The sequence below is a fragment of the Aedes aegypti genome, chromosome 1 (assembly GCF_002204515.2).
Source record: "Aedes aegypti strain LVP_AGWG chromosome 1, AaegL5.0 Primary Assembly, whole genome shotgun sequence".
NCBI classification, from domain to species: domain Eukaryota; kingdom Metazoa; phylum Arthropoda; class Insecta; order Diptera; family Culicidae; genus Aedes; species Aedes aegypti.
The window spans coordinates 51,852,102-51,876,628 of NC_035107.1; the positions used below are offsets into that span (position 1 = coordinate 51,852,102).

General features: G+C 44.1%; 1 protein-coding gene across 3 annotated transcripts; it reads left to right on the forward strand.

Annotated features, from left to right (window-relative positions):
• The first annotated feature begins 413 nt into the window (after nt 1-413).
• LOC110677788 (histone-lysine N-methyltransferase Suv4-20-like) lies at nt 414-19,262 on the forward strand. Of its 3 annotated transcripts, none has more exons than XM_021849309.1 (3): nt 414-1,127; nt 13,502-14,422; nt 14,491-19,262. In XM_021849309.1, the coding sequence occupies exons 2-3, from the start codon at nt 14,048-14,050 to the stop codon at nt 18,193-18,195; spliced, it is 4,080 nt and encodes a 1,359-aa protein (XP_021705001.1). In that variant the 5' UTR covers nt 414-1,127; nt 13,502-14,047; the 3' UTR covers nt 18,196-19,262. The 3 variants fall into 3 exon arrangements, with proteins under 3 accessions (XP_021705001.1, XP_021705059.1, XP_021705114.1); XM_021849367.1 differs by lacking the exon at nt 414-1,127 and adding an exon at nt 6,651-6,965; XM_021849422.1 differs by lacking the exon at nt 414-1,127 and adding an exon at nt 6,988-7,464.
• Nucleotides 19,263-24,527: the final 5,265 nt, after the last annotated feature.

The following is a 24,527-nucleotide window of genomic DNA, read 5'->3' on the forward strand; positions in this document are numbered from 1 at the left end:
AATAAACTAAAGTTTGTTTGTCTTTACCAATATTTTTTCTCCGTGAATGCTATTTTGATACAGATGTTCCATCAAACAGATAAGTTTCATTCTGCCAATATTTTGGGGAACGATTGGGGTACGTTTTCCTAAAATTATTGAAAACACTTGATTCAATCTGCCTGAACACCGACCATATGACGTTGATTTTTTCCTCTTCCTGAGTCTCACTCAGATCTCAGATGCCTGAGTGTGATAAAAGCGCTGGATAGAAATTTATTGAAGTGTTTTACAAGTTTTTGAGAAAAACGCTAAAGTGTGCAATAATGCGGGGGAAAGGTTAAAAGCTAAAAAGCTTCCCACTTTCAGTGTAGTACTAGACTAATCAGTCTGGTTCGTTTGATATGAACCGTGAGAAGCCACAGCAGTAGTAGATCAGTCTTGAGACTTGAGTCGGTGTGACTGCCAGCCAGCCAAACATCAGACGAACGAACGATTCGAACGGGAAAAGAGTGTGCGTTGCAAGCAAGCAAGCAAAGCCTACTTGGTCGACGACGACGACGGGCAGTGAAAAGTGAAGAGCATCGCATCAGGAAAAAAAAATCGAACTGAAGCAAGGTGCGTTTGGAAGTGGTTTATTCGGAAAATCCTTCGAGCCATTCGAGTGAAAATTGTGTTGTGCGGAGACGGCTCCGCTTTTTTGCGTGTAGAGTAGTTGGAGTAGGCGAAGTTCGCGGATTTATAGATGTGCGCGTAATATTTCCGGGAGGAGCAGTTTCAGTAATAGTAGAGAAGCACGATTCGCGACCAGACACGGGAAAAAGTTTCACGGGACGACGACGTAATTACAAAACGGCGAATTTTATGCGGCCAATGTCGGTTCTTTCGCGGATGAGATTGTGAATCGTGCAAGCAAGCCATGGAGCATTTTGCAGGGCGACGATCCCAAGGAAGCATCATCGAAGACGGCTACGCCAAGATGGACTCCACAATTGCAGTGGAAGGCGAGAAGCGCTCCTTCTAGCTGTGCCGAGAGTTTCTTCTTTCTCCACGGTTCGGAAAAGGGGGAAAAAAATCAAGCGAGGAAAATTTGTGATTTTACAACTTGTGTGCTGAAGAAGAATCATCCGTCGTGGAACGAAAAAGTGGTAATATTTGTTGAATGTGGTTCTGGAGAAGGCTGTGGGGTTCTTGATTAGTCAGACACGCAACATTATTGGGGTTTTGATTCGTTCCCGTGGCAGACCGATAGAAGCAGTGGACGAAGGCGACCGAAGTCTTCGTGGCGGCCATGTTTTTTCACTTCGATTCTGGACCAACATTTGAAAATGCGCTATGTAACAAAACTCATGAAGGGAGAAAATCGATGTCATAGTTTGAGTTCCCTTGGCATCTCATGCACAGTGCGTTTTAAAAAGTTGATTTTTCATGGCAAATTTTCGTCCATCGACCCCAAGGATGAGATCATTGAATAGCCCTTGGTGAAATCCACCTTTTTCTGAGAAATCGCACTTTGTTTACATTTGCGACATACGACGTTTTCAAATGTTAGTCCAGGATTGTGAATGGGTTCGGGTTTTTGTGCGAGAAGAACCACTTTGTGGATAAGGAGTAAGGAGCGGAACAAGGAAGGGTGTTTTCTGTGTTTCTTTTTGAGGGGGTGAGCAGGGGGCGAATCCGCGAGAGAAAGAGCAAAAGAGGCGTGGGAGAGAACACTGATGAACTTTTGCTTGTTGGGGAGGTAGTAGAATGCTGAGCAAAGAAGCATGGAAGCGAAGAAAGCGCGCGGGGTGTGGTAACAGCAGACTCTCTCTCTTGAGAGAAGAAAGTGGGAAGAAGGAGACGCCGATGACACAACGCTCTGGTTGTGTGCGTGAGAGGATGGGTTTCGATTTGAGCGATGTGCACTGGAGTAAATCGTGAAGATAAGATTGTGCAACATGTCCAATAATTTTGGTTTTTGTAGATAATGGATCATTGAAGTTACGTTTTTGTCAGTGCTCAAAACAAACGCGCTACTGTATATGGGATTTAACATTGTGACAGCATTGCTGTTCTGTCAAACACACAAGGCTACGGTAGCGCTATCTATGCTCTCGATAGCGACCGTTTTGGTTATTTTAATGATCCATTAGTGACATGCCAACCTGATGAATTAGCCTTTGGTGATATCAGGGAAAAACAAGTTTAAAAACTAACAAGGAAGCCTTCAATGAAGATTTTTCCAAAGAAAATTGAATCGTATCTAGTATGATATTTTTCTTGGCATTAACGTCCTCACTGGGACAGAGCCTGCTTCTCAGCTTAGGGTCCAATGAGCACTTTCACAGTTATTAACTGAGACTCTGCTAAAGTTGCCATTTTCGCATTTGTATATCGTGTGGCAGGTACGATTATACTCTATGCCCAGGGAAGTCAAGCAAATTTACATTAGGAAAAGATGCTGGACCGACCGAAAATCGAACCCAGACAGCTTCAGGGTGGCTTTGCTTTGGTAGTCGTGGACTCTCGGCTAATGAAGGCCCTTTCTTTTGCGTTATGAAATTTATGAATGGGCCCATTTAGGGGTCTATTTTGTAATTCGAGCGAATTCACGTGACTCGTCAATAGAGCTTAGTGACATTTGAACACACGTAGAATAACATACGCTCGTCATACACAGTTTGTTTTTGTTTTCCTCAAAGAAACTTGCACACACTTTCCAGACTCATCAAAATGCATATGGAAATATTACCCAATTTGAAAAATTTACACCCGGTTTCAGGGTGTTTTTCTAGACTGAGTGCATATTGTTTTCCTCTAAGGTTCACAACTACATCTACACTAGGGCGCCCATACCATTGGGCCAGGTCCGTCACACTCGGGCTCAGATTGGGTACCACTTCTAGTACTGCATTTGGTCCCTCGGTAGTGCAAAAGGTACCCAAGTTTGACAGATCGCAGTACACTTTGAACGGCATTCTAGATTACCTTATGAGCCATAAAATTTTGAGCAACTGCAAGGGACATGGGGGTCTTTAATTTGTCTTTGATTGGGCGTGATAACCACTATAGTCATTGTCGATCAAAGTAAGCATGCATATTTCAGATGTCACCCGTCGACTCGCATTGTAATCCAGACACATAGAGTGACAACTGTCGATAAACTCGAGTGACCGAGCCAAGTCGAGCGGAATTTGTGGTTGACAGTGACTCCAGTCGAGTCGTTTTTGATCGACTCGACTTATAAAATAGGGCCCTTAGTATGCCAATCATTCTTAACCTTGCCCGATAGTCATGACTGGTGACAGAACTCGAGAATCTGGCGTAGAAGAGCCTAACGCTAGGGACAGCTAGGCTACAGGCTGAAAAAAGCAAGCGTGAAGACCGTCTGGATGGCTCGAGTGTATACAATGCGGCAGCGTTCGTAGGTGGCAAAAAGAAGAACAAAGAAGAAGCTTACTGTGAACCTGAAGAAGTTCGGCAGTAAGGCAGTTGCGTTCATGGCAAACGGTGAACAGAAGAAACATATGTGGTTCATGCGGAAATTGAAGGATTCTTTCGCAATCTATACAGCCAAGAATGATGTGACACTAAACGGGACGTTTTTAGGAGAAAAAAAGGCATGTCCAACGAAGGAATTAAATTTCAGATAAAGAATGTTGTGCTACTGCCGGATCTTCGAGAAAGCATGCTTTAGGTTAAGAAGCTCTCGCAGGCTTGGATAAACGTTCTATTTACTGGTCGTGGAAGTCAAGATTGTGTATAGTTCAAGAAAACTGGAGAGCTTGATCCATCGGCCTGGGAGGAAATCGCGGCACTTCGTATCGTTCATAGATGACTGGACGCATTTCGTAATCTATCCAATCGAGCGCAAGTCGGAGATATACCGATGTTTCAAGCAGTATGAGCCGATGGCTATAGCTTAATGACAAACAAGAATACGTAAGTTTACCGTGGACATGCTTCTGTCAGAAGTTTGAAGAGGCTTCTCCAGGAAGCTTGGAAAGGCTTTTCCAGGAAGCTTGGAAAGGATTTTCCAGGAAGCTTGGAAAGGCTTGTCCAGGTAGCTTGGAAAGGCTTTTCCAAAAGGCTTGGAAAGGCTTCTCTCAGAAGCAAGGTAAGGCTTCTCCCAGAAGCTTGGCAAGGCTTCTCCCAGAAGCTTGAAAAGGCTTCTCCAAAAGGCTTTGAAAGGCTTCTCTCAGAAGCAAGGAAAGGCTTCTCTCAGAAGCTTTGAAAGGCTTCTCCCAGAAGCTTGGAAAGGCTCCTCCAGGAAACTTGGAAAGGCTTCTCCAGGAAGCTTAAAAAAGCCTCTCAGAAAGCTTGGAAAAGCTTTCCCCAGCTGCTTGGAAAGGCTTCACCAAGAACCTTGCAAAGGCTTCACCAAGAAGCTTGCAAAGGCTTCTCCAAAAGACTTTGAAAGGTTTCTCTTCGAAGCAAGGAAAGGCTTCTCCCAGAAGCTTGGAAAGACTTCTCCAGGAAGCTTGGAAAGGCTTCTCCAAAAGGCTTGGAAAAATTTCTCTCAGAAGCTAGGAAAGGCTTCTCCCAGAAGCTTGGCAAGGCTTCCCCGAGAAGCTTGGAAAGGCTTCTCCAAAAGGCTTTGAAAGGCTTCTCTCAGAAGCAAGGAAAGGCTTCTCCCAGAAGCTTTGAAAGGCTTCTCCCAGAAGCTTGGAAAGGCTCCTCCAGGAAACTTGGAAAGGCTTCTCCAGGAAGCTTAAAAAAGCCTCTCAGAAAGCTTGGAATTTCCCCAGCTGCTTGGAAAGGCTTCACCAAGAAGCTTGCAAAGGCTTCTCCAAAAGACTTTGAAAGGTTTCTCTTAAAAGCAAGGAAAGGCTTCTCCCAGAAGCTTGGAAAGGCTTCCCTAGGAAATTTGGAAAGGCTTCTCCAAAAGGCTTGGAAAGGCTTATCCCAGAATCTTGAGAAGGCTTCTGCAGGAAGCTTGGAAAGGCGTCTTCAGGAAGCTTGGAAAGGCTTCTCCAAAAAGCTTGGAAAAATTTCTCTCAGAAGCTAGGAAAAGCTTCTCCCAGAAGATTGGCAAGGCTTTCCCCAGATGCTTGGAAAGGCTGCACCAAGAAGCTTGCAAAGGCTTCTCCAGGAAGCTTGGAAAGGCTTCTCCAAAAGGCTTGGAAAGGCTTCTCCAAAAAGCTTGGAAAAATTTCTCTCAGAAGCTAGGAAAGGCTTCTCCCAGAATTCTTTTCGAACGATCACAAGAGCTACTTAAAGAAGCGAGACAACCCACAGTAGCTTGTTCCCCTCAACAAAATAGAGTAGCTGAACGGTTCAACCAAACGTTGGTGGGAAAGGTTAGATCAATGCTCATTGATTCAAAAGATCCAACGAACCTGTGGTCCTAGGCGGTTTTGATTGCGACATACCTCCTGAACCGCTGTTCTTGGGATGCAAGGCCATGGCGTGGCATCCGGAAGCATCGGCAGAGATGTCAAGTTCGATGAGTCAATCGAAAACAATAGATGTCCTTCCAATATTTTTATCTAACCAAAATAGTCTCTAAAACTTATTTCCTATTCCTGCAGTGAATCCTGTTCAAAATTATAGAAGCTCCAGCGCAACCTCCTGAGAAAAGTCCTCAAAGAAAGATTCAGAAATTCTTCTCCAGCGTTTTTTATTTTTCAAGAAATTGTCAGAGAAACTTCAACAGAATTCACTCCAGGAAATTCGTTCTCTATGTTATGCAATTGAGGTTTGTTTCGTTTCGGTTTTGAAGGAGAATTTATCTACAAAACTATTCAGAACTCCTTGAATAATGTTTGAAGAAATTCCGTAAGAAATTTTAAGAAGAAAATCTGGAGTAATTTCTACAGATATCCCTTGAAAACATCTTGGTTAAAGTTATGAAGATATTTAGAACGACAATTTTGGATAAAATGCTAAGAAATCTGTGGGAAAATATACTGGTTGGATTTTTCAAGATGTGAAGTCTGGCCCAAGCTCCAGAAGAGCCTACGGTCGAAAAAGATGGGTCCTCGCACCAAATGCTCCATGTACAAAACGCTCATAAGGCCGGTAGTCCTCTTCAGGCATGAAACGCAGACTGCACTCGAGTTGGACCTGCCAGAACTTGAAGTTTTGAAACATCAGATTCATGGGACGACCTTTGGCGGTGAGCAGAAGAACGGTATGTTACGACTAAGGATGAATTCAGAGCTCGTAAACCTAGAGCACCATTAAAGTGGAACATTTGGAAGGAGACATGTTGTGAGAATGCTGGACAAGAATGGAAGATTGTGTTTGCCTTTGATCCGGCAGTTAGTGTTAGAAAATGAATCACGAGCACTCTATGACTAAACCGTTTTTATGAAATCTTGTTTTAGGTTCAGATGGTACATGTAAAAGTGAAGTGCAGTGGGCTTTATATGCAAGCCGAAGTTAATTTGCTTAAGTTTTCCGCATGCTGCCAATAGAGAAGCGTTTCCGCATTGGATTTTTGAAGAATAAAGTGAAGCTCTGAATTCTGTTTCTGCAAATCTGTTCAACAGTGATGGAAAATTCAATCAACCTTTTTACCCCAGTGCATCAGTGATGTCGTTCGAGTGTTCGTGACTGCGTCCCTGTATGTTAGTGTGTGTGCACCCGAGAGCGCCTGTTTGGTTCATTCCGATTCATTTCGCTTGGCTCTCCCGATTTTTACCCTTTATCGTGTGCGAGCGAGCGCTCCGACGGCCATCCAAGAGCCAGCAGTCGTCAGTCATCCAGCCAGCAGTGTTCTGTCTGCTAGCCCGTCCGTTCTTCGGGTCTTGCCGCAGCGTTCTAGAACTTGCAGGGAGAGTCCCTGGAACCATTGGAGCAGACACACCGAAAACGAAGAAGGAGGAAAAAGTGCGGCGAAGACGGGAACGAAGAAGACTCATCTCGCTGCTTGATCTTGAATACAACCGCGCCGCCGGAGTCAGAATGTGCAATTTGCGTATGTTTACGCAGTGTTAACCAGTCCGTCGTTGTCGGCCATCAGCGAGGAGGAATCATCGTCGGGGAACGACTCCCGAGAGGTGAGCGAGACGGCATTAATGAAGGAACGAAGCGAACCGTCAGAGGGCGAATTTATATGTGAAGAGGCATATCGTGAATGAGAAGTCGAGGAGTACAGATAAGTGTCAATGTGGAGGAAGAAAAAAAGTGCGATGAGGAGCAGACAACAGTAGCAGCAGCAGCAGCGTCATTTCTCGGGGTGAATTTTGAGTTGGAAAATGGACGATCCGGGACGAAGAAGAAAGTGTAGTCGCCCTCATTGAATAACGATGTGCGGTGGAAAAATTTCCCATAGCAAGGTGACATCGGCGAATTTGCGATCCGATTCCCAGTAGTGATTGTACAAAACGTGAAAATGAAGCAACTAACGAATAAAGAAGTGATAGAACATGCAACGGAATGAAATCGGTAGTGAAGTGAACGAATGCGAAAACGGTCGATTGAGTGAGGAAAAAAGGAAAAAATCGAAATCGAAGCACCTTCAGAAAGGGAGGCCACATTCGACTGGCGAAGAAGAGGGTGAGAAAACGCGTGCCACAATAGTGAGCTGTGTGAGGGAAATCCGTCCGGAATTCTTGACGAATTTTTCACCCCGTTACGAATAACAGCAGTCCATCCGGCAGCAGTGCTCCTATTACCATATGAATAGCATTTTTTCGCTTGCTGCTGTTCATCGCCCTCTTGGCCCGACGCACGAGCAACGACGACGGCGATATATGAAGCAACTTCAATTTTTTCGCGTAATCGCGAATGATAATTTCCTCACCAGTCCCAGTCGTCGTCGTCGTCGCCGTCGTCGTATTCGTCATATGCATATGGACGTCTATTTTTTCAGATTCTTCTTTTTCGTTTCCACGACCGCCGCCGCCTGGGTTTCCTAAAAGCTTGCTAGCCAGCCAGGCCAACCCAACCGAGCCCGAGTCTTCTTACCCGACGTAATTTCGTTGTTTTCCAATAATATTGTTTGCTGATTTGCGGATCATCGAACGACTACCACTGCACCACTGCAGCGATGCCAAATTGGCAGTGGTGGTAACTTGGGCCATTAAGCACTCGTTGTCTTGATTGTCTTTGGTTGGATATCTAGTGGCGGACATAAGAAACTAATTGGAGGCTTTCAATTTCAGACCATCAAGAAAAACGCTGCCTCGGTAAATCTGTTTTGGATATTGGCATAATGGCTCTGGCAACCGCAGCAGAGGCACCTGAGTTCGACGGACACCAATACAAAAAGGGGAAGACAGGCAAGCAACGTCAAGTGAATTGAACTGAGATCGAGTCGCGTCACCAACAGGAGGACTGTGTAACATGAAACCAAGAATGTTCAGTTTAGAATGTTCACCGTGATGATGATGGTGGGACTATTTAAATACAGATACAGAAAAGTTCGGAAGTTCGCGCACACCATCGGATGGGATGTAATAAACAAGCAAAGCCAAGACAATGGCGATCGGATTGCATAAATACCAAGAGAACAAATTCTCACGTCAACGATTGGTGGTGGTGTTGATCGTGGTGATGATGAAATGAAAGGCAGACATTGCACAAATACGTTCGCGTCGGATGAATGGCTGTTTGCGTGGTGGACGTATGCGAACGAGCAGACGGATGGAATAAAGAACTTTCCACAGAGATACAATCGGTGTAGAAACAGTGAAGGTGCGATTTTATGGATGTTGTGACGGAGTTACAAGTTGAGTTGGAGGATTTTGAAATGAACAAAGAGATGGAAGGAGCTTTTATTGAAGAAGTAAAGCAACTGTCTATAAATGATTTAGGAGGAGTCGGAACGGAGATTTTAAAGGACGTTCGGGAATTGTCGAGCAGAAGAATTCGATTGAAATCAACGTTTTGAACACACAGTGAATAACTGCATGTGGCTCAATTTATTGGCATTAGATTGAAATCAGATCTTGGATTGAATTCATTTATGAACGTTGACACAATTGAGTGGAATTGGTTTGGAATCAGCTGCGACTCCAAATAGGTATATCGACAACTACATATACTGTTAACTTAGTTATGTGGATATTGAAGCGACCACCTAGATTGGAAGACATCGAATAATAAATCAGTTCTATTGCGGTTGACCATCGAGGTAGCCATGAAAATTGAGATTTGAGCCAATTAAGAAATTACGAAATCCTAGAGATTGAAAAATAGTCGATCAAAAACGAAATGAATATGAAATGACTGAATGGATAAAGCGATCGTTATAGAAAACAGCAGCAGATCTCGATTAATCTCTCAAGGTTGAGATTGATTAGTCAGTGGAAAAGTTCAGCGCCAATCATCTGCGAACGGAGATTTTAGTGGAACATCTTCCACGTTATCGACATAACAGCTTACCGTGGTGGACTGCAGCAAAGACTTTCCATTGTAAACAACATTCGATATCGAATCCATTACGCAGAAACTCATCACGCACAAAGCAACTTGATGCAACGAGGAAGAGCTAATTGAAGCTTCCAAAAGGCATGCTGAATCAAATATGCAGTGTATAAGCAGTCATAAATAACGGAAAGCACATTGTCATTGGATTCGTGGAGTGGAATTAATGGTTCAATTAGACATCTTATCATCATCTTGAACCACGACGAGCACCCTCTAAAACATGGATTAATCCCTACTGAAACGAAGATTTCGAAGCCATACTTTCCAGGATTGGAATCCTATTCCTGATGAATTGCCTGGCAAACTCCATATCCATTCTACGTCAGTATCGGATGGTGACTGAGACATACGGACACGGATCCTCTTTGTAGGCAACAAGTCGCACACGACACGGAAATATGGTAAAATAAACCAACACACAACAATGGACTGTGGCTATATAGGCATGAATTAAATTGAATTGAACAAGCAAATCTATCTCCTACCTTCTCAGTATGCTATTTCAAGAGTAAAATAGAAACGAACAATAGATTGAAAATAGATTCTGTATTAGTGCAGAAGGCACAGAAACACTGATATTCAGCACTGTAACGGTGAAGAAAACAGAATGTCTATTATCGTGCTGTTTATGCACGAATAAAAAAATGGAAACCGAAAAACTGGAGAATCAGGATGAATAAGGCAAGAATGTATCATCTCATGGCATGAATGTTTCGCTTTAGAGGAGAAAGCACTTTAAACGATGATGATAATTCTTCTGGAGAAAACAAAAACAGCTTTCTCGGAAAGCTCACTAAACCATTAAAACCAGCAATAGAAGGTGTGCAAAATCTTCAGACATTTTCATTGCAATTCGTTTGAATTCCAACGGCGACTACAACAGGATGCCTATTGTTCAAAATAGCGCTAGAAGATGTTATGCGCAGAGCCGGGTTCAACAGCCGGGGTACGATTTTTATGAGATCCGGTCAATTTGTTTGCTTCGTGGGTGATAGATTTGAAATTGGCCGAAGATTTGAAAAGGTAGCAGACCTGCCCATCCGCCTGGAATGCGAGTCAGCGACAGAAGAACTGGTGGTGAATACGTCAAAGACAAAGTACATGCCGTGCCGAGCTTCACAGCAATATGATGATAGACGGGGATCCGTACGAGGTGGTCGACGGGTTCATCTACTTTGGATCCTTGCTGATGACTGATAATAACGTACCGTAAAATCGGGTGTAATTGATCAGAGGGGTGAAATTGATCATCGTATCACACGATTATATTTATTCGTAATGGAGCACAAATATCAATGTGAGCTGCAGTAAATGAACGTTATTTGTCGTAACTATTTTCGAATTGTGTGTTGTGAAGGTTTTTTGCGTTAAAGAATGTGTATTACTATTAAAATGATGTAAAATTTTGAAATCATGCACGGTGCAGTATTGACAAACACCTATGAACTTATATTTCTAAGCAAGGATCTGAACATGATATAAATCTAAAAGTTTGTGAGGATGCTTGAGATATACGCTTAAACCAGATTTCATTACCAAAACACGTACCAATTAGCTCATATGGTTGAAATAATTGAATTTCTGTTAGATATCGCTGAATTCCGTAGGAAATTGCATACCTTTAGGCGTTTGCCGTGTAATTCTTGAAATTTAACTGTTCGTTATTTATATAAATATTGCATTGTTATGAATTTGACAAGCATATTCGGATTCAGAGAGCTCAAATTTATCAGGTAGAGTTGTTTTGAAAACTAAAAATAATGCCATTGACAAGTGATCAATTTCACCCTGAAATGAGATCCTCTGATTTTTTATTTTAGAGATATTTGTTAACACAAAAATGACATTTGTTAGAAAATTTCGGTACATGAGTCGATGAGGCTCACCTTCGTACTTGTTTTCCTGCATTTAATTGTGTGGCATTGTTAACATTATAGAAAACAGACTAGAAAAACCGTGAAAAATGATCAATTTCACCCGAAATTACGGTAAGCCACGAAATACGGAAGTGCATCATCAGTAGAAGTCGGGCTTCTGTTGGTAAGCTGTGGTCAAAAAAGATTCATCATCGCACCGAACATTCCATGTACAAGAAACTTATAAGACCGATAGTTCGTGGACTTTGCTCGAGGAAGACAAACAAGCCCTTGGGGTTTTCGAACGCCGAGTAGAGCTACAAATTCTCAGCAACACATAAATGTACTGACAAGTCTCCAACGAAACCGTCTCTCAGCTCATTGGAATCCTAGTTAGCTGCGCTAGCCGGAGGCTCACGAAAAATTCTCAAAGCGCGATGTCATTGCACCCGGGGAGACTCGTCTCATACGCTGCTCGGCGCTACGAAGAGCCTCTACAATAGACTGGCCCTTAAACAAAAAAGTTGTAAAACTTAACGGGGCACCCCCTAGATATGAGCCTTAGGGTAAGAAAAACACTCTCAAAATTTCAACTCAATTGGTTGCTCCACCAGCTGGCGCAATCGTTATGAAGTTTGTATGGGATATTCGTCTCAAATATATTGAAAATTGACCCAATGTCACAGTTTCGTTCCGTATACTAATTGTTCGCGTTCAAATAAGCCCAGAATGACAAATACACTAGTTGATACCCTAATGAACATAATTGCAGAAGGTTGTATCTGGATTTAATCTCATTTTCATTACTTTTTCAGTTGTTGAAAGTTAGGCTTAGATCAGCACTCCCGTACAGTCACTTATATGCATGCGACATGTGCCTCAGCTCGCCCAGCGTCATAGGTGGCTATGATGCGCTTAGTGGTTACCTCCAAGCTATGTTGAAGAAATACAAGCAGTATTGCATGATATACTTCAGATGGTTAAAACACCAACTTTATTAATTTTGATCGTGGTACAATCTTCTACAATATTCTTCGCTATTATATCAAGTAGTGTTTTTGACATTCTGGGTCCAATTGAACGCAATCATCAATTTTCCTGAACCAAACAATAGATGATGTGCTGTTGCTCATATGTTTGAGCTGAAAATCCCATATTAACTTCAATTCAAATGCGCCAGCTCATTGAACGACCAAATGAGCTGAATTTTTCAGAAAGACTTCCTCTAACCCCAAGAAATAATCCTGGGGGGTGCCCCTTGGAATCATACAGCTTTATTTTTCTCCCATACTGAGCTGGGCCAGTCTACTCTACAACTATGTTCGTCTCATTATGCAGGTGCCTAGATGGTCTACATGATATGGTCGAAGACTCGCGACCCGAGTGTTACAATTTCGATCTTCGTTGAAAATTTTGTCATCGCTCCAATAATTGTGCTGAATTTTAAACAGCACATGTAACGGAGCGCATGAGACTGCACTGAGACGCATCACAAAGAAAATGAGGTGCACCGAAAAAGATCTCACAATGTACAGCTGCAAACAATGAGGCTCCTGCACTAAAGTGTTTAGCAGGTGCACAGTAACTCTAACGCCGATTGCTTAAGACAATCTTTGGCCGTGTGCAGGAGAACGGTGTGTGGCAGTGAAGAACGAACCACGAGCTCGCCCATCTTAATTGTGAACCCAGTATCCAGAAGGTGGCCAACATTTAAAGGATACGATGGGCAGGGCATGTTGCAAGAATACCGGACAGCAACCCTGCATAGATGGTGTTCGCTTCGGATTCGATTGGCACATGAAGGCGTGGAGCGCACCGAGCTAGGTGGGCGGATCAAGAGTACAACGAATAAGCGAACGTTGGTCAGAACCGAGAATGGAGAGATGCGGCCATGAACCGAGTCGTAGCGTTAAACGAGCACATTCTAATGCGTCAATTAGATTATTTTTAAGACTAGAAGGCAAGATAGTATCAACTCAAGATGGGGAAGCATTCGCTAGCTTGTAGATGGCACGAATGTTTCGCCTCAAAGGAAAAAACGCCCCAAAGTCGGTTGAAATTTCGTCTGAAAAAAACAAGAATTCAATATATTGGGGCCCAAGAAGCTTTAGGGCAATTTAAGGGTGGCTAAAGATATTTAAGTGAATTTTGTCGGAGAACATTTCTTCAACGCTGCCGTTTGATTCTTGCTACCTAAAAGTGATGTCCGTGTCAGTGAACCACATCGTACCCGACAGCCTTTTCTTCATTGTCATTACCCTGCGCATTTTACCAGTCAGCTAATTTTCTTCCCACTTTGTTTTCAGAACACTGATCAACCAACCACCACCTAACCGGAAGACACCCTGCGAGGTGGTCCAACCGCAGCCAAGCTGCCACCATTAGTAGCGGCGACCGCAGGAGCAGCACCGTCCGGCCGGCCATCGGCAGCAGTCGCCGCGTTCAGGACGACTGTCTCGGCGGCAATACCATCAGCCCTCGCGATAGCATCAACCAGAAGGGTCAGTGCCGTCGTCGGTGGCGGTGGCGCTGGAAGTGGCGGGGGCCTCGGCGGCGGAAGCGGAGGAGGAGGACGGAGGGGAACCACCATCTTGAGGAGTAGTGCCATCGCCAGCGCGAGGAAACGCCGAGTGCTGTTGCGCGCCAAGGTGGCAGCCCAGCAGCTTCGACCGACGCGCACTGGCCCGGATACACGTTCGGCGATTCTCAGCAGCAGACGACGACGGCAGCGACGGCGACAGCAGCTGCAGCGCCAGGTCAGAGTCAACGGTACTGGAAGTACGATTCTTAGCAGCAGCAGTAGCGGAAGCAGCCAGAATAGCACTTCAGTCAGCGTAGCTCCCGTATCGAAAATGGTAGTGGCCTCGACCAGCCATGGAAGCAGCAGTACTTCGAGTTCGACCATTTCGAGTCAATCGCGGAGTTCGCAGCCGAAGCTTCATCAGGTGGGTGCCGTTGGCACCGGGATGACCCCGAAAGAGCTGTCGGACAATGACGATCTCGCGACCGGCCTGGTGCTGGATCCGATCCTGGGCTTTCAGACGCACAAGATGAACCTCAAGTACCGGCCGCTGCGGGTCAACACCGACCCCATCAAGGACATCCTGGAGGAGTTCATCCGGTCGCAGAACTACGCCCGCTGCTACCAGCAGCTGATGAAAGGGAACTGGATCCCGCGAGCGGTGCTCAACAAGAGCAAGCTGGCCCAGAAGCGACTGGAAGCGCACGTAAGTAGTGATTGAAGCCGTCAGACGGCCGACATTTTCTATTAATCATGATTCCGTTCTTTTTCTAGATATACCGCTACCTTCGGGTGTTCGATCGCAACGCGGGATTCGTGATAGAGGCGTGCTACCGGTACTCGCTGGAAGGTCAGAAGGGCGCCAAGATCTGTTCCACGCGCAAGTGGCTGAAGAACGAGAAGATCGAATGCTTGGTGGGATGCATCGCCGAGCTGACGGAGAAGGAGGAAGACGCGTTGCTGCAGCCGGGCAAGAACGACTTCTCGGTGATGTACAGCTGTAGGAAGAACTGTGCCCAGCTTTGGTTGGGACCGGCCGCCTACATCAACCACGACTGCCGAGCGAACTGCAAGTTTGTGGCGACGGGGAGAGATACGGCATGCGTCAAGGTGTTAAGGGACATCGAAATCGGGGAGGAGATCACGTGTTTCTACGGGGAGGACTTCTTTGGGGATAACAATCGGTACTGCGAGTGTGAAACATGCGAAAGACGAGGGACGGGCGCGTTTGCGAAGGACAAGAACGGCGAGGAGCAGAGTCCTAATGGAGTGCGATACCGGTTGAGAGAAACAGACAATCGATTGAACCGGTTAAAGAGCAAGAACAACGCTCTGGACCTGTGTAAAACCAGCATCGGTAAGAGCGAACCTCCGTCTGCGTTGGCTGCCCTTAGCATGAAGGAGCTACGCGAAAAGGGAATGACCAAGTACGACGCAGAGATGCTACTGGCGCAGCAGAAGCCTTCGTTCGAAGCCGTTCGACCGGACCAATCGACACAGGAAACGGATCTGAGCAGTAGCACAACTCCAGCTGAACCTTCCGATGAGAAGAAAGCGAAAGCAAAGCATACGCCGGATGTTACATCGGAGAAAATGGCAACACGCTCTTCCCGTCGATTTCAAACCCCAACCGAAGAGAAGAAGTCCCAACCTGCTGCAGCAGCTACAACGGCCAGCCATCCGGAGGCGACCACAACGGAGGAAGCATCCACTCCCGTCCCGTTGAAAGCCACCCGAAGCACGCGACCCCTACGAGAGAACGGCCGCCGAAGGTACAGCAGCAACAGCAGCCTCAATACGGACATCTCCAGTGTCCTGTCGTCGACGTCTTCGTTCGTAACGGCCAAGACTTCGGTCCCGACGGCTGCCGAACGGAAGATGATGCCTCGCTCGATGAAGCTCCCTTCCGTATCGCACGAAGACGTCATCGTAATCGACGACGACCACAACAGCAATCACTCTTTCGCATCCAAGAGCAGCTGCAGTACCATCTCGGCCCTCTCGTCCAAGGAACACCTTCAACCGCCAAAGAACAACCACAACACCTGCAGCAGTAGCAACGACAACAACGTCTATGTGTTCAATGATCTCCTTGAAAGTAATAATCTAAACGGTTACACGCTAAGAAATCACCACACCCACCAGCAGGAGCAGAAGCAGCATCATCATCCGCCACAGGAGGAACAACGACAGGATCCATGTTCCACCGAAGCACCACCACCGGAAGTTGTGGAACGACCGCCGTCGGTTAAGAGACGTTCCATCACCGCAGCAAGGCGTTCCATCACGGAGCACATCAGTCCCCGCGTGACACGGCGGAAGCAGCGTTTGCTCGGCATGCAACTGGTATCCGTGACCGAAGCTACAGCAACTGCGAAAACCTCATCACTGCCAGACGAAACGGAAAAGCCACAAACCCCAACGAAAACGACGACGACGACGACTACCGAGAGGGCAGAGACTGCTACGGATCTCACATCGACAAGCGGTGGCGACGGCGGTGGAAGTAGCGGTGCCAGCGGAGGACTCAGCGATAGCTCCAACCGGGGCAACCGGCGGAAGCAGAAACTGCAGACCCGGATTATGCAAGCGGACGAGCTGGTGGCCCTGCAAAGGCAAGCGGCCGAACTGGAGCGAATCGCGCGGGCATCGCTAGGGCGTGTCCCGCGGCGACTCGTACTGGACGACGGCACAAACGAGGCCGAAGATGAGGACGATGTGATCCTGTCGAAAGTAACCAATTGTGATGATACTAATGATAAGTTGTTAAGAAGTAGAAACCGGCATGAAGATGTTATCGTTCTAAGCAGCGGCAGCAGCAGTAGCAGTAGTAGTAGTGAAAGTAATAGTGGTAAATCTAGTGGTAGGAACAATGGTAGCGCTAGTGTTAGTAATGGAAACAGTGATCGTGTGGGGACCGAGCCGCTAGCTTCGAAGACGGTGATCGGGTCGCGAAAGCGAAAAGTATCCAAAAGTGTCAGCGAATCGGAGAGCAGTTCCAGTTGGGAGAATAAGGTACCCTTGGAGCAGCGCCTGGTGGAATCCTGTCTGAGCAACATACCGAACCAGGAAGCATTGCTCAAGACTCCGGAGAGACGTTTGAAGCTGACGCTCCGCATGAAACGGAGTCCGGTGATCGACGAAATTATCGAATCAGGTACCAGCTTAAGCGAGGACACTTGCAGCACGAATACCTACAAGCCAGAGTACGAAATCTTGCGGGTGGAAGGGATCGCTGAAGGGAGCGACAAAGAGGAAGACGAGGTTGGAGAAGAGGAGGACGATGAAGATGATGAGGATGATGAGCTGGACGACGAGTTGACGTACAGCAGTAGCTGCAGTAGTAGGTTATCGCAGAAACGCAAGAAGCGTCACAAATCGAAGGAAGCCCGAAGGCATCGAAAGCGAGTGAAGCGTGAACTCCGTCGTCATAACCATCATCATCATCACCATCACCATCTTCCGCCGCAGCAGCACCATCATCATCATCAGCAACAGCAGCCGGTTCATCCGCCTCAGCACCAGTCGGTTATACTGCAACCGTCGGCCCTGGGACCGGTAACGGCTGCTGTTACTGCGGCGGCGGCTGCTGCTGCTGCGGCAGCTTCTGCCAGCCAAGTCACACCTCCCAAACGATCGCCGATTGCATTTCCAGCGCCAACCAAACGGCTGCGACTGATCTTCGGCAACGAAACTCGTACAATCGACATTCCACCGACAGCAAAGATATCAGCTTCGTCGTCTCCTTCCACGCCTAGCTCCTCACTGCCATTGTCGCCGGTGGTCAGTTTAACGCCAAATAGTCAAGGTTCCACTCCGAGCAGCGCCAGCAGCACTTCGGGCATCATCGTCAACAACACGCCGGGCGTGATTGTCAGCCCTACGCGGTCCCTCGGAACGCAATTCCCCGCATTCAACGGGTACTCTGTGAGTACCTTCTCTAGATCTCCGCAATCGCTGCAGCAAAGCCAACAATCCCAAACCCAGCAGTCCCAACTCTTCTTCACCAACGCCCTCAATCCCGTTTCCTTCCTCCAAAACAATCATCTCACCCAAAACCAATTTCAGCACCATTCACATCCCCACCACCATCATCACCAGCACCAGAACTTGTTCCAGTTCCAACCCCAATCCACCCCGCTGTCACTTCTTTCTCACCACACAGACCTGACGCAACAGCCCATTCAGCAGCACAACGTTATTCAGCACACGGCGCAGTTGCAACAGCAGCAGCAGCAGCAACAACAGCACTCACTGCCGCAAGCCCAAACCCTTCAGAGCCATCATCGGTTCGGCGAGTTGAATCTAACCAACCACCACCACCTCAACAACCATCATCATCACCACCATCACCTAACGGCGGCTGCGGCAGCGGCAGCAACGGTGTCCAGCAGTGGCTCCACGCCTACCAAGTGCAGTCCGTATCAGCAGCTGACGGCGCTGACCACGACGCAACCGAGCGTGGCTACGTTCAACTGACCGCTGGGGATGGGCGGTGGGCAGCGGTAGGAGGAGACGGCGAAGCTGGCGCGATGGCTTGTGGGCGGGCGGGGCGAACGGGGACGATAGGCGCGACGGAAGGAGGGGATGATGGGTCGAATGGTTTGCGATTCGAAGGTGTAGCTTCCAACTTGACTTTGATGTCCGTGTTAGGGAAGTTCCCGAAGAGACTCGAAACACTCGCACCACGCGCTAATGCAATCTATTCTGAGTTCTTTCATAGCTTTATCAACAGGTTTTTCGTCACGCTCATTCGTGCTATTGAAGATAGTATCCTTTCATCTGTTCAGTTGATTTCGTAACTTCCTCTAGCATGTCCTTTGGCATCTCTCTAAATTTAGTCAAGGTGTCTCATATCTTTTTTAAAGGTTATCACTTATCAGATCTTCTTTTAATCAAACGCTTTAAAAGCATTCGACCTATTATCCCGCTTTCCATCCACCCCGAACTCGTGTCCAATCGTCAGATCGATGTGAAAACCCCCCGTTTGTCGTCCCTTACAGGTATCGCCAAACATCGAAACTTTCTACGAGTTCTGCTCAACTCCAGCAACTGCTAGCGAAGGCTGGCGTCAACGCAATCCCAAAAAAAATCCCCATGCACGCGATCACTGCTTTCGAGTTCCAGAGTTAGTCGTCGGTCTCGGACGATATTTGCAAACTAAGCTTTCGATTTCGGAAAAAAGTTCCCGTTCGTTTCATTGTATGGAAAAAAAGTTCTCTTTATTTTCGAAACAAAATTGTTATGGTTTCGTTTGGAAACTGACCCCCTCCCAATTTTTCCCCATATATGTCGCAAAGTGCGTCCGTACACGCAGTAACTATAAATTATTATTCGCTAATTTCCAACTAAAGAGAGAGAGAGAGAAAGCGAGATCGAGAATCCCCCTCCCAAGCATATAGATTAAAGTGTATGTATATGTATGTGTATTCGGTACGCTTGTGCGTACGAGGTTAGGCTTAATTAGTTGTCATTTACAGTTATAGTTTCAAAAGCATACATTCATAAGCCCAAAAATGGAAACAAACAAAACAGTAAACAAACAAGCAAATGTGTTCTAATCCCTAGCCCTCCAAAAACTATCCTATATTTGTGTTGTACAGAAGTAGTAGTCTCCTAATTACATATAGTTATATGTGTGTTAGACGTACCGCCGCCATCTCTCCGGATCGATTCTTTTTTGTTTCTTTTAAGTTTTTTTGTTCGTTTCGTATTCATCGTTGAGTTTCGTTCTGTTTTTCATCCTCTTGTATTGCAATCAATATTTTCTTAAGTATTTGTCCTGTTAATCTTTCACCAAACACTAGAACCACTCGATTGCATTTAAGCCGTATTAGTATGCGAGATCGAATCATCAGCGGACGATCGATCGACGATTCCGACACTCACACACATTCAAACTCTCGTTTTCTGTACAATTGTTTTGCAATCCGTTTGACAAAAATGTAAATCGAGCCAAATGAACGCGTTAAGAGGAAAATAACCATCATCATTTTACAAATTTTCAAAACCAGTTTTTTTGCTCAAAAACGAAGCAATGGATATGAAAATATATCATTGTATTGCACTTGCTATCTGTAATGCAGTGATAGATTATCATGAGGATATCTTCAAATTTGAACAAAACAACTGAGTTTTCATGTTTGATGATTACTGATGATTGAATGATGGATTCTTGAGCCTTAACACAATTCTCTAATATGACCTTTCTTCTTCATCTTGGCATTGCATCTCCACTTGGACCGAACCTGCTTCTCAGCTTAGTGTTTTTATGAGTACTTTCACAGTTATTATCTGAAAGCAAGGCTTAGCTTTGTAGCCTCGGACGAACCGCTAGGCTAAGGAAGGCCCATATATGATCATTATGGTGTGCCAAGTTTACATGGCTAAGCTAAATATCTGGAGGTTCTTAGATGTGAATGGAACCTTATAAATGCGTGGATGATTCGTTATGAGATAAGAATCTCAATATCAAGTCGACAGTACAGTCACTCCACAGTTATGAATCAACTATAACTTGTTGCATTTCATGGGAGAGTATGATACAAATCATGGCGATGCCGTACACGACCAGGATGGGTCAGGACACTACTGCAGCTATTTATCCGATATGCAAATGAGAGGTGTATTTTATTAATTTTAGCAGTTTTCTTTTTGGAGCCTTGAGTACAGTGACTCGCCGTGTAAATCAAATAGAGAATCACTTTACTCGAGTCGAGCCACCTCGCTATACGAGACCAATACTCACCTCACACCACTCGTAGAATAAACCCAACTTTCTCCAGTAATTTCCACAGGAATCACTTTGATTTTTTTTCCCAGGGACTAAGTCAGGGTTTCATCTGATGATTATTCCAGCATTTCTTCTAACGATTACTTTGATTGTTACTCTAGAATTCCCAGAGATTCTTTAACAATTTTTTCCGAAAAATTACTTAACGTTTATTCCAAAGTTTTTGAAGAAATTCGTTTAGGGAAGCTCTTCAAGAGTTTCTACGCCGATTCTTCCAGTTATTGTTCTAGTTTTTTTTTTTTGATTCGATCAAAAATATATTTAGAATTCTTCCAGCAATTCCTCAATACAATCGATCATGAACTTCCTTCTGAAATTTCTCTAGGAATTTCTCCAACATTTTTATCCAGAGATTACACCTGCCATTCTTCTTAGGGTAAATCTCCATGGATTATTCTAAGGTTCATATAAAGTTTTACACTAGAAAACACTACAACAATCATTTCAGTAATTTTTCTGGGATTCCATCTTGTGTGTTTCAAGGAATCTCATCAGAAAAACTGGATTTGATTTATTTTTTCAATATTTCTTCCACCTCCATCTAGAGATATCGGTTAGGTCTAGATATATCATCCAAAATCTAGATATATCATAAGAGATCTAGATATATCATCCAAGACTGCAACAAGAAAATCGGGTGTTCCTTGCAGGAGCTCATTAGAATTTTCTGCAGAAGTTTAATCAAAGACAACTTTCGGATTTCTTTTAGAAATACGATCAGAAATTTCTCCAATAATCTCCTTGACAATGTATGGAGACATTCATGGAAGCAATCCTGGATATTTTCTATAAGGACTTTTTTGGATAGTTTCTGGAGGAATTCCTGAATGTCTAAAGTAGTTTCTGAAGATATCCCCAAATACATTCCTGGTTGAAAGCTTGAAGAAATCCTTAACGATTTTTTTTGGGAACTGCTAACAAAATCCCTGGAGGCATCTCTGTAGAAGTTGCTGATTTATTTCTAGAAGATGTCCTTAACGTTATGCGTAAATCTTAGCAAAGTTTATGAAAGAATCAATGGATTAATTCATGAAGAACTTAGCACTTCTTTGAGAAATTCCTTAGAAAGTCCTGTGGTTATTCAATCTTAAAAAAAAATCCTCCAGCGATTATTCCCGGGACTTCTTTCAGATTTTCTCAATTAGTTCCAATTAATACTCAAAGTTTCACCAGAAATTTCTCAAGCATTTCATCCAGAGATTACTCCTTCAGTTTATCTCAAGTTAAATGTCTTTGGACTCTTCAAAAGTTTCACACTACCAAATGCTACAGCAATTATTTCAGTAATTCTTCAAGGATTCCGTCCGATATGTTTGAAAGAATTCCTTCAGAAAATCATGCAGGGTTATTATCCAGCGATTTAATTGATTATTCCTTCAATAATTATCCGAACATTTTATCCAAAAAATATCCTCCAAGGGCGCATAAAAAAAAATGGGGATTCCTAGCAGGAGCTCATTAGAATTTTCTGCAGAAGTTGCATCAGAGACTAGGACTGTAGGATTTGTTTTAGAAATGCATCCAGAAATTATTGAAGAATTTTCTTGGCAATTTTTGGAAACATTCCTGGCAGAAATTCTGCACTGAGGATGCTGCAACTTCGAGAAATATTACCATAAGGAACCAAAAAAGATTTTCACACGATATTCATTAAAAATGATTTTCATAAGACGTCGTATGAAATGCTTATAAAAATTAAAATGTCGCAACTGGTCGGACCGCAAACGTCATAATCAGAGACGCTTCGAATGGCTACAAGGCTTGAAAGCCGACAAAGTTTTTAAGTCCTAGTGATAATGGTTTATAATAAGATCTTATGAATTTTCATAAGAATTCTCTTCAGAAGTATTTCATAAGAACGGTCGTATGAAAATCTTAGGCGAAGTATTCTCAATTTGGATAAATTCTTTGAGGACTTCCTTGATAAGTTTCTGGAGAAATTTCTGGAATACCTGGATCAATCATCATATAAATATATAGAATCCCAGAGTTGTCTGTCTGTCAGTAACGCTTCGAAATGTTTCACCGAAATATCGAAAAACAACGACATAAATTTTGGAACACCACACCAGTTTATTTGAATGCCAGGACATTACAACTAAGAAAAACGATACCATATTAAAGAACACTACAGGTGCTGTTTAGGCAAAACATTCGAGAATTTTCGATAACATTCTTCTCATTTGTTAGATGGTTTGGAACATTTGAAATGTTTCACAGCATAAGAACATTTCAACAGCATCAATTTAGGCGGTTTTGCATCAAGCATGTGTCAATTATGACCATAGAGCTTAGTGACATTTGGACTCACGAACATTCGCATACGCTCGTCATACACAGTTTATTTTTGTTTTCCTCAAAGAAACTTGCACACAGTTTCCAGACTAATCAATGATTGGAAATATTACCCGATTAGAAATATTTACACACAGATTCTGGGTGATTTTCGAGTCAGAGTGCATATTGTTTTCCTCTAAGTTTCACAAACACTTCGACACTAGGGCACTTATACAATTGAGCGTGATAACCACTATTATCCTCTTCTTAGTGACATTGCATCTCCACCGATGTTCTGTGTTCTCATAACACTTTCACAGCTATCGAAAAATAAATTTATTTGCTTATGTTGCTATTATTCGAACAGTATGTATCTTAGTAAGGCCATTCATAGTTTTTAGCTTCGAAATTCCGTTGGATAGCTGTGTTCCAACGGAATTTTGAAGCCATGTTGGGTAAGCTAATTTCTGAAGGTCAAAGAAATTCTGAACGACAATTTTAGGGGAAATACTGGAAAATTCCTGGAGGCATCTCTGTAGAAGTTACTGGTTGATTCCAAGAAAATGTCTTAAACGAAATCCTAGCGAATTCGATGGGAGAATTACTGGATGAATTCCTAGAGAACTTAGAACTTTTTTTGAGAAAGTTCTAAAAGAATCAATGCTAGCAATTTCTGGAGTTAATCTTAGAAAAATAACAACTTGAATTCTTTTAGACATCTTTGACGAAATTCTTAGAGGAATTGCTTAGGAAGTTCGTAAAAATATCACTGACTGAAACGTGACGTAATCTTCGGAATAATATCTGAAAGAGAAAAAATGTGCAAATTTCTGATGAAATTTCTGGAGAAGATCATGAAAAAATTACATACAGTAATACATACGAGCAGTAATCCTATGAAGACTCTTAGCTCCTGTTTAGTATCTTTCTGTGTTTTAATTCCTGTTGTGATTGATCTCCTTCCCAAGCATTACGTCCCCTCAAGTTTTCAGTTTTATTACACTCAGTCGCTACTAGAGTGCCTGTAAACAAGAGTGACGTCATGTTCCAGTTTTGACAGGTCTCCTGCTCGATTGGAACGCGGATTTGTATGGAAATGACAGTTCGCCGCTGTTCCAATTTTGACATTGACGCCACTCTTATCTAGATCCACTCTGGTCGCTACATGCTCTGCAAAAGCTTGGCTAACTTCCATCTGTCGGTAGCTTAGTCAAGACGGTCTCACATTTGCATTTTCAAACGTTTATGAATCTTCAAGGACAACGAATCTAAGACTAAACGTCAAAAGTACCGAAGATCGAAAGACATAAGGTCGAAGAGGAAAAATGAAGCGTCTAAACCGTTAATCTGGTCTGGGTCATTTGACACAAAGCCATTTGAGATAAGATCATTTTGCAGAACGCCATTTGGCATAAAGGACATTTAGCATAACGGTCATTTGGCATAATAGTTGTTAATCAAGACAGGCATCATTTGAAACAAGTTTTTATTCTGGTTATGCCAAATGGCCATTATGGCATATGAACGTTAGCAAAATGTCCTTTATGGCAAATGGCCCGCTCCTCCGTTAATTCGTTTGGTTAATGTGTTCTTTTGTATCTAGGCCCTAACGCAATGGTCGGGGAATTGCAACTGAACATTAATATACATAATGTCGACATGATGTTGGTTAACTTCCAATCATACGCGTCCCAAGTCGAGATACATAGCATAATTCAAGTTTTCCGAACCGGTTCCTTCT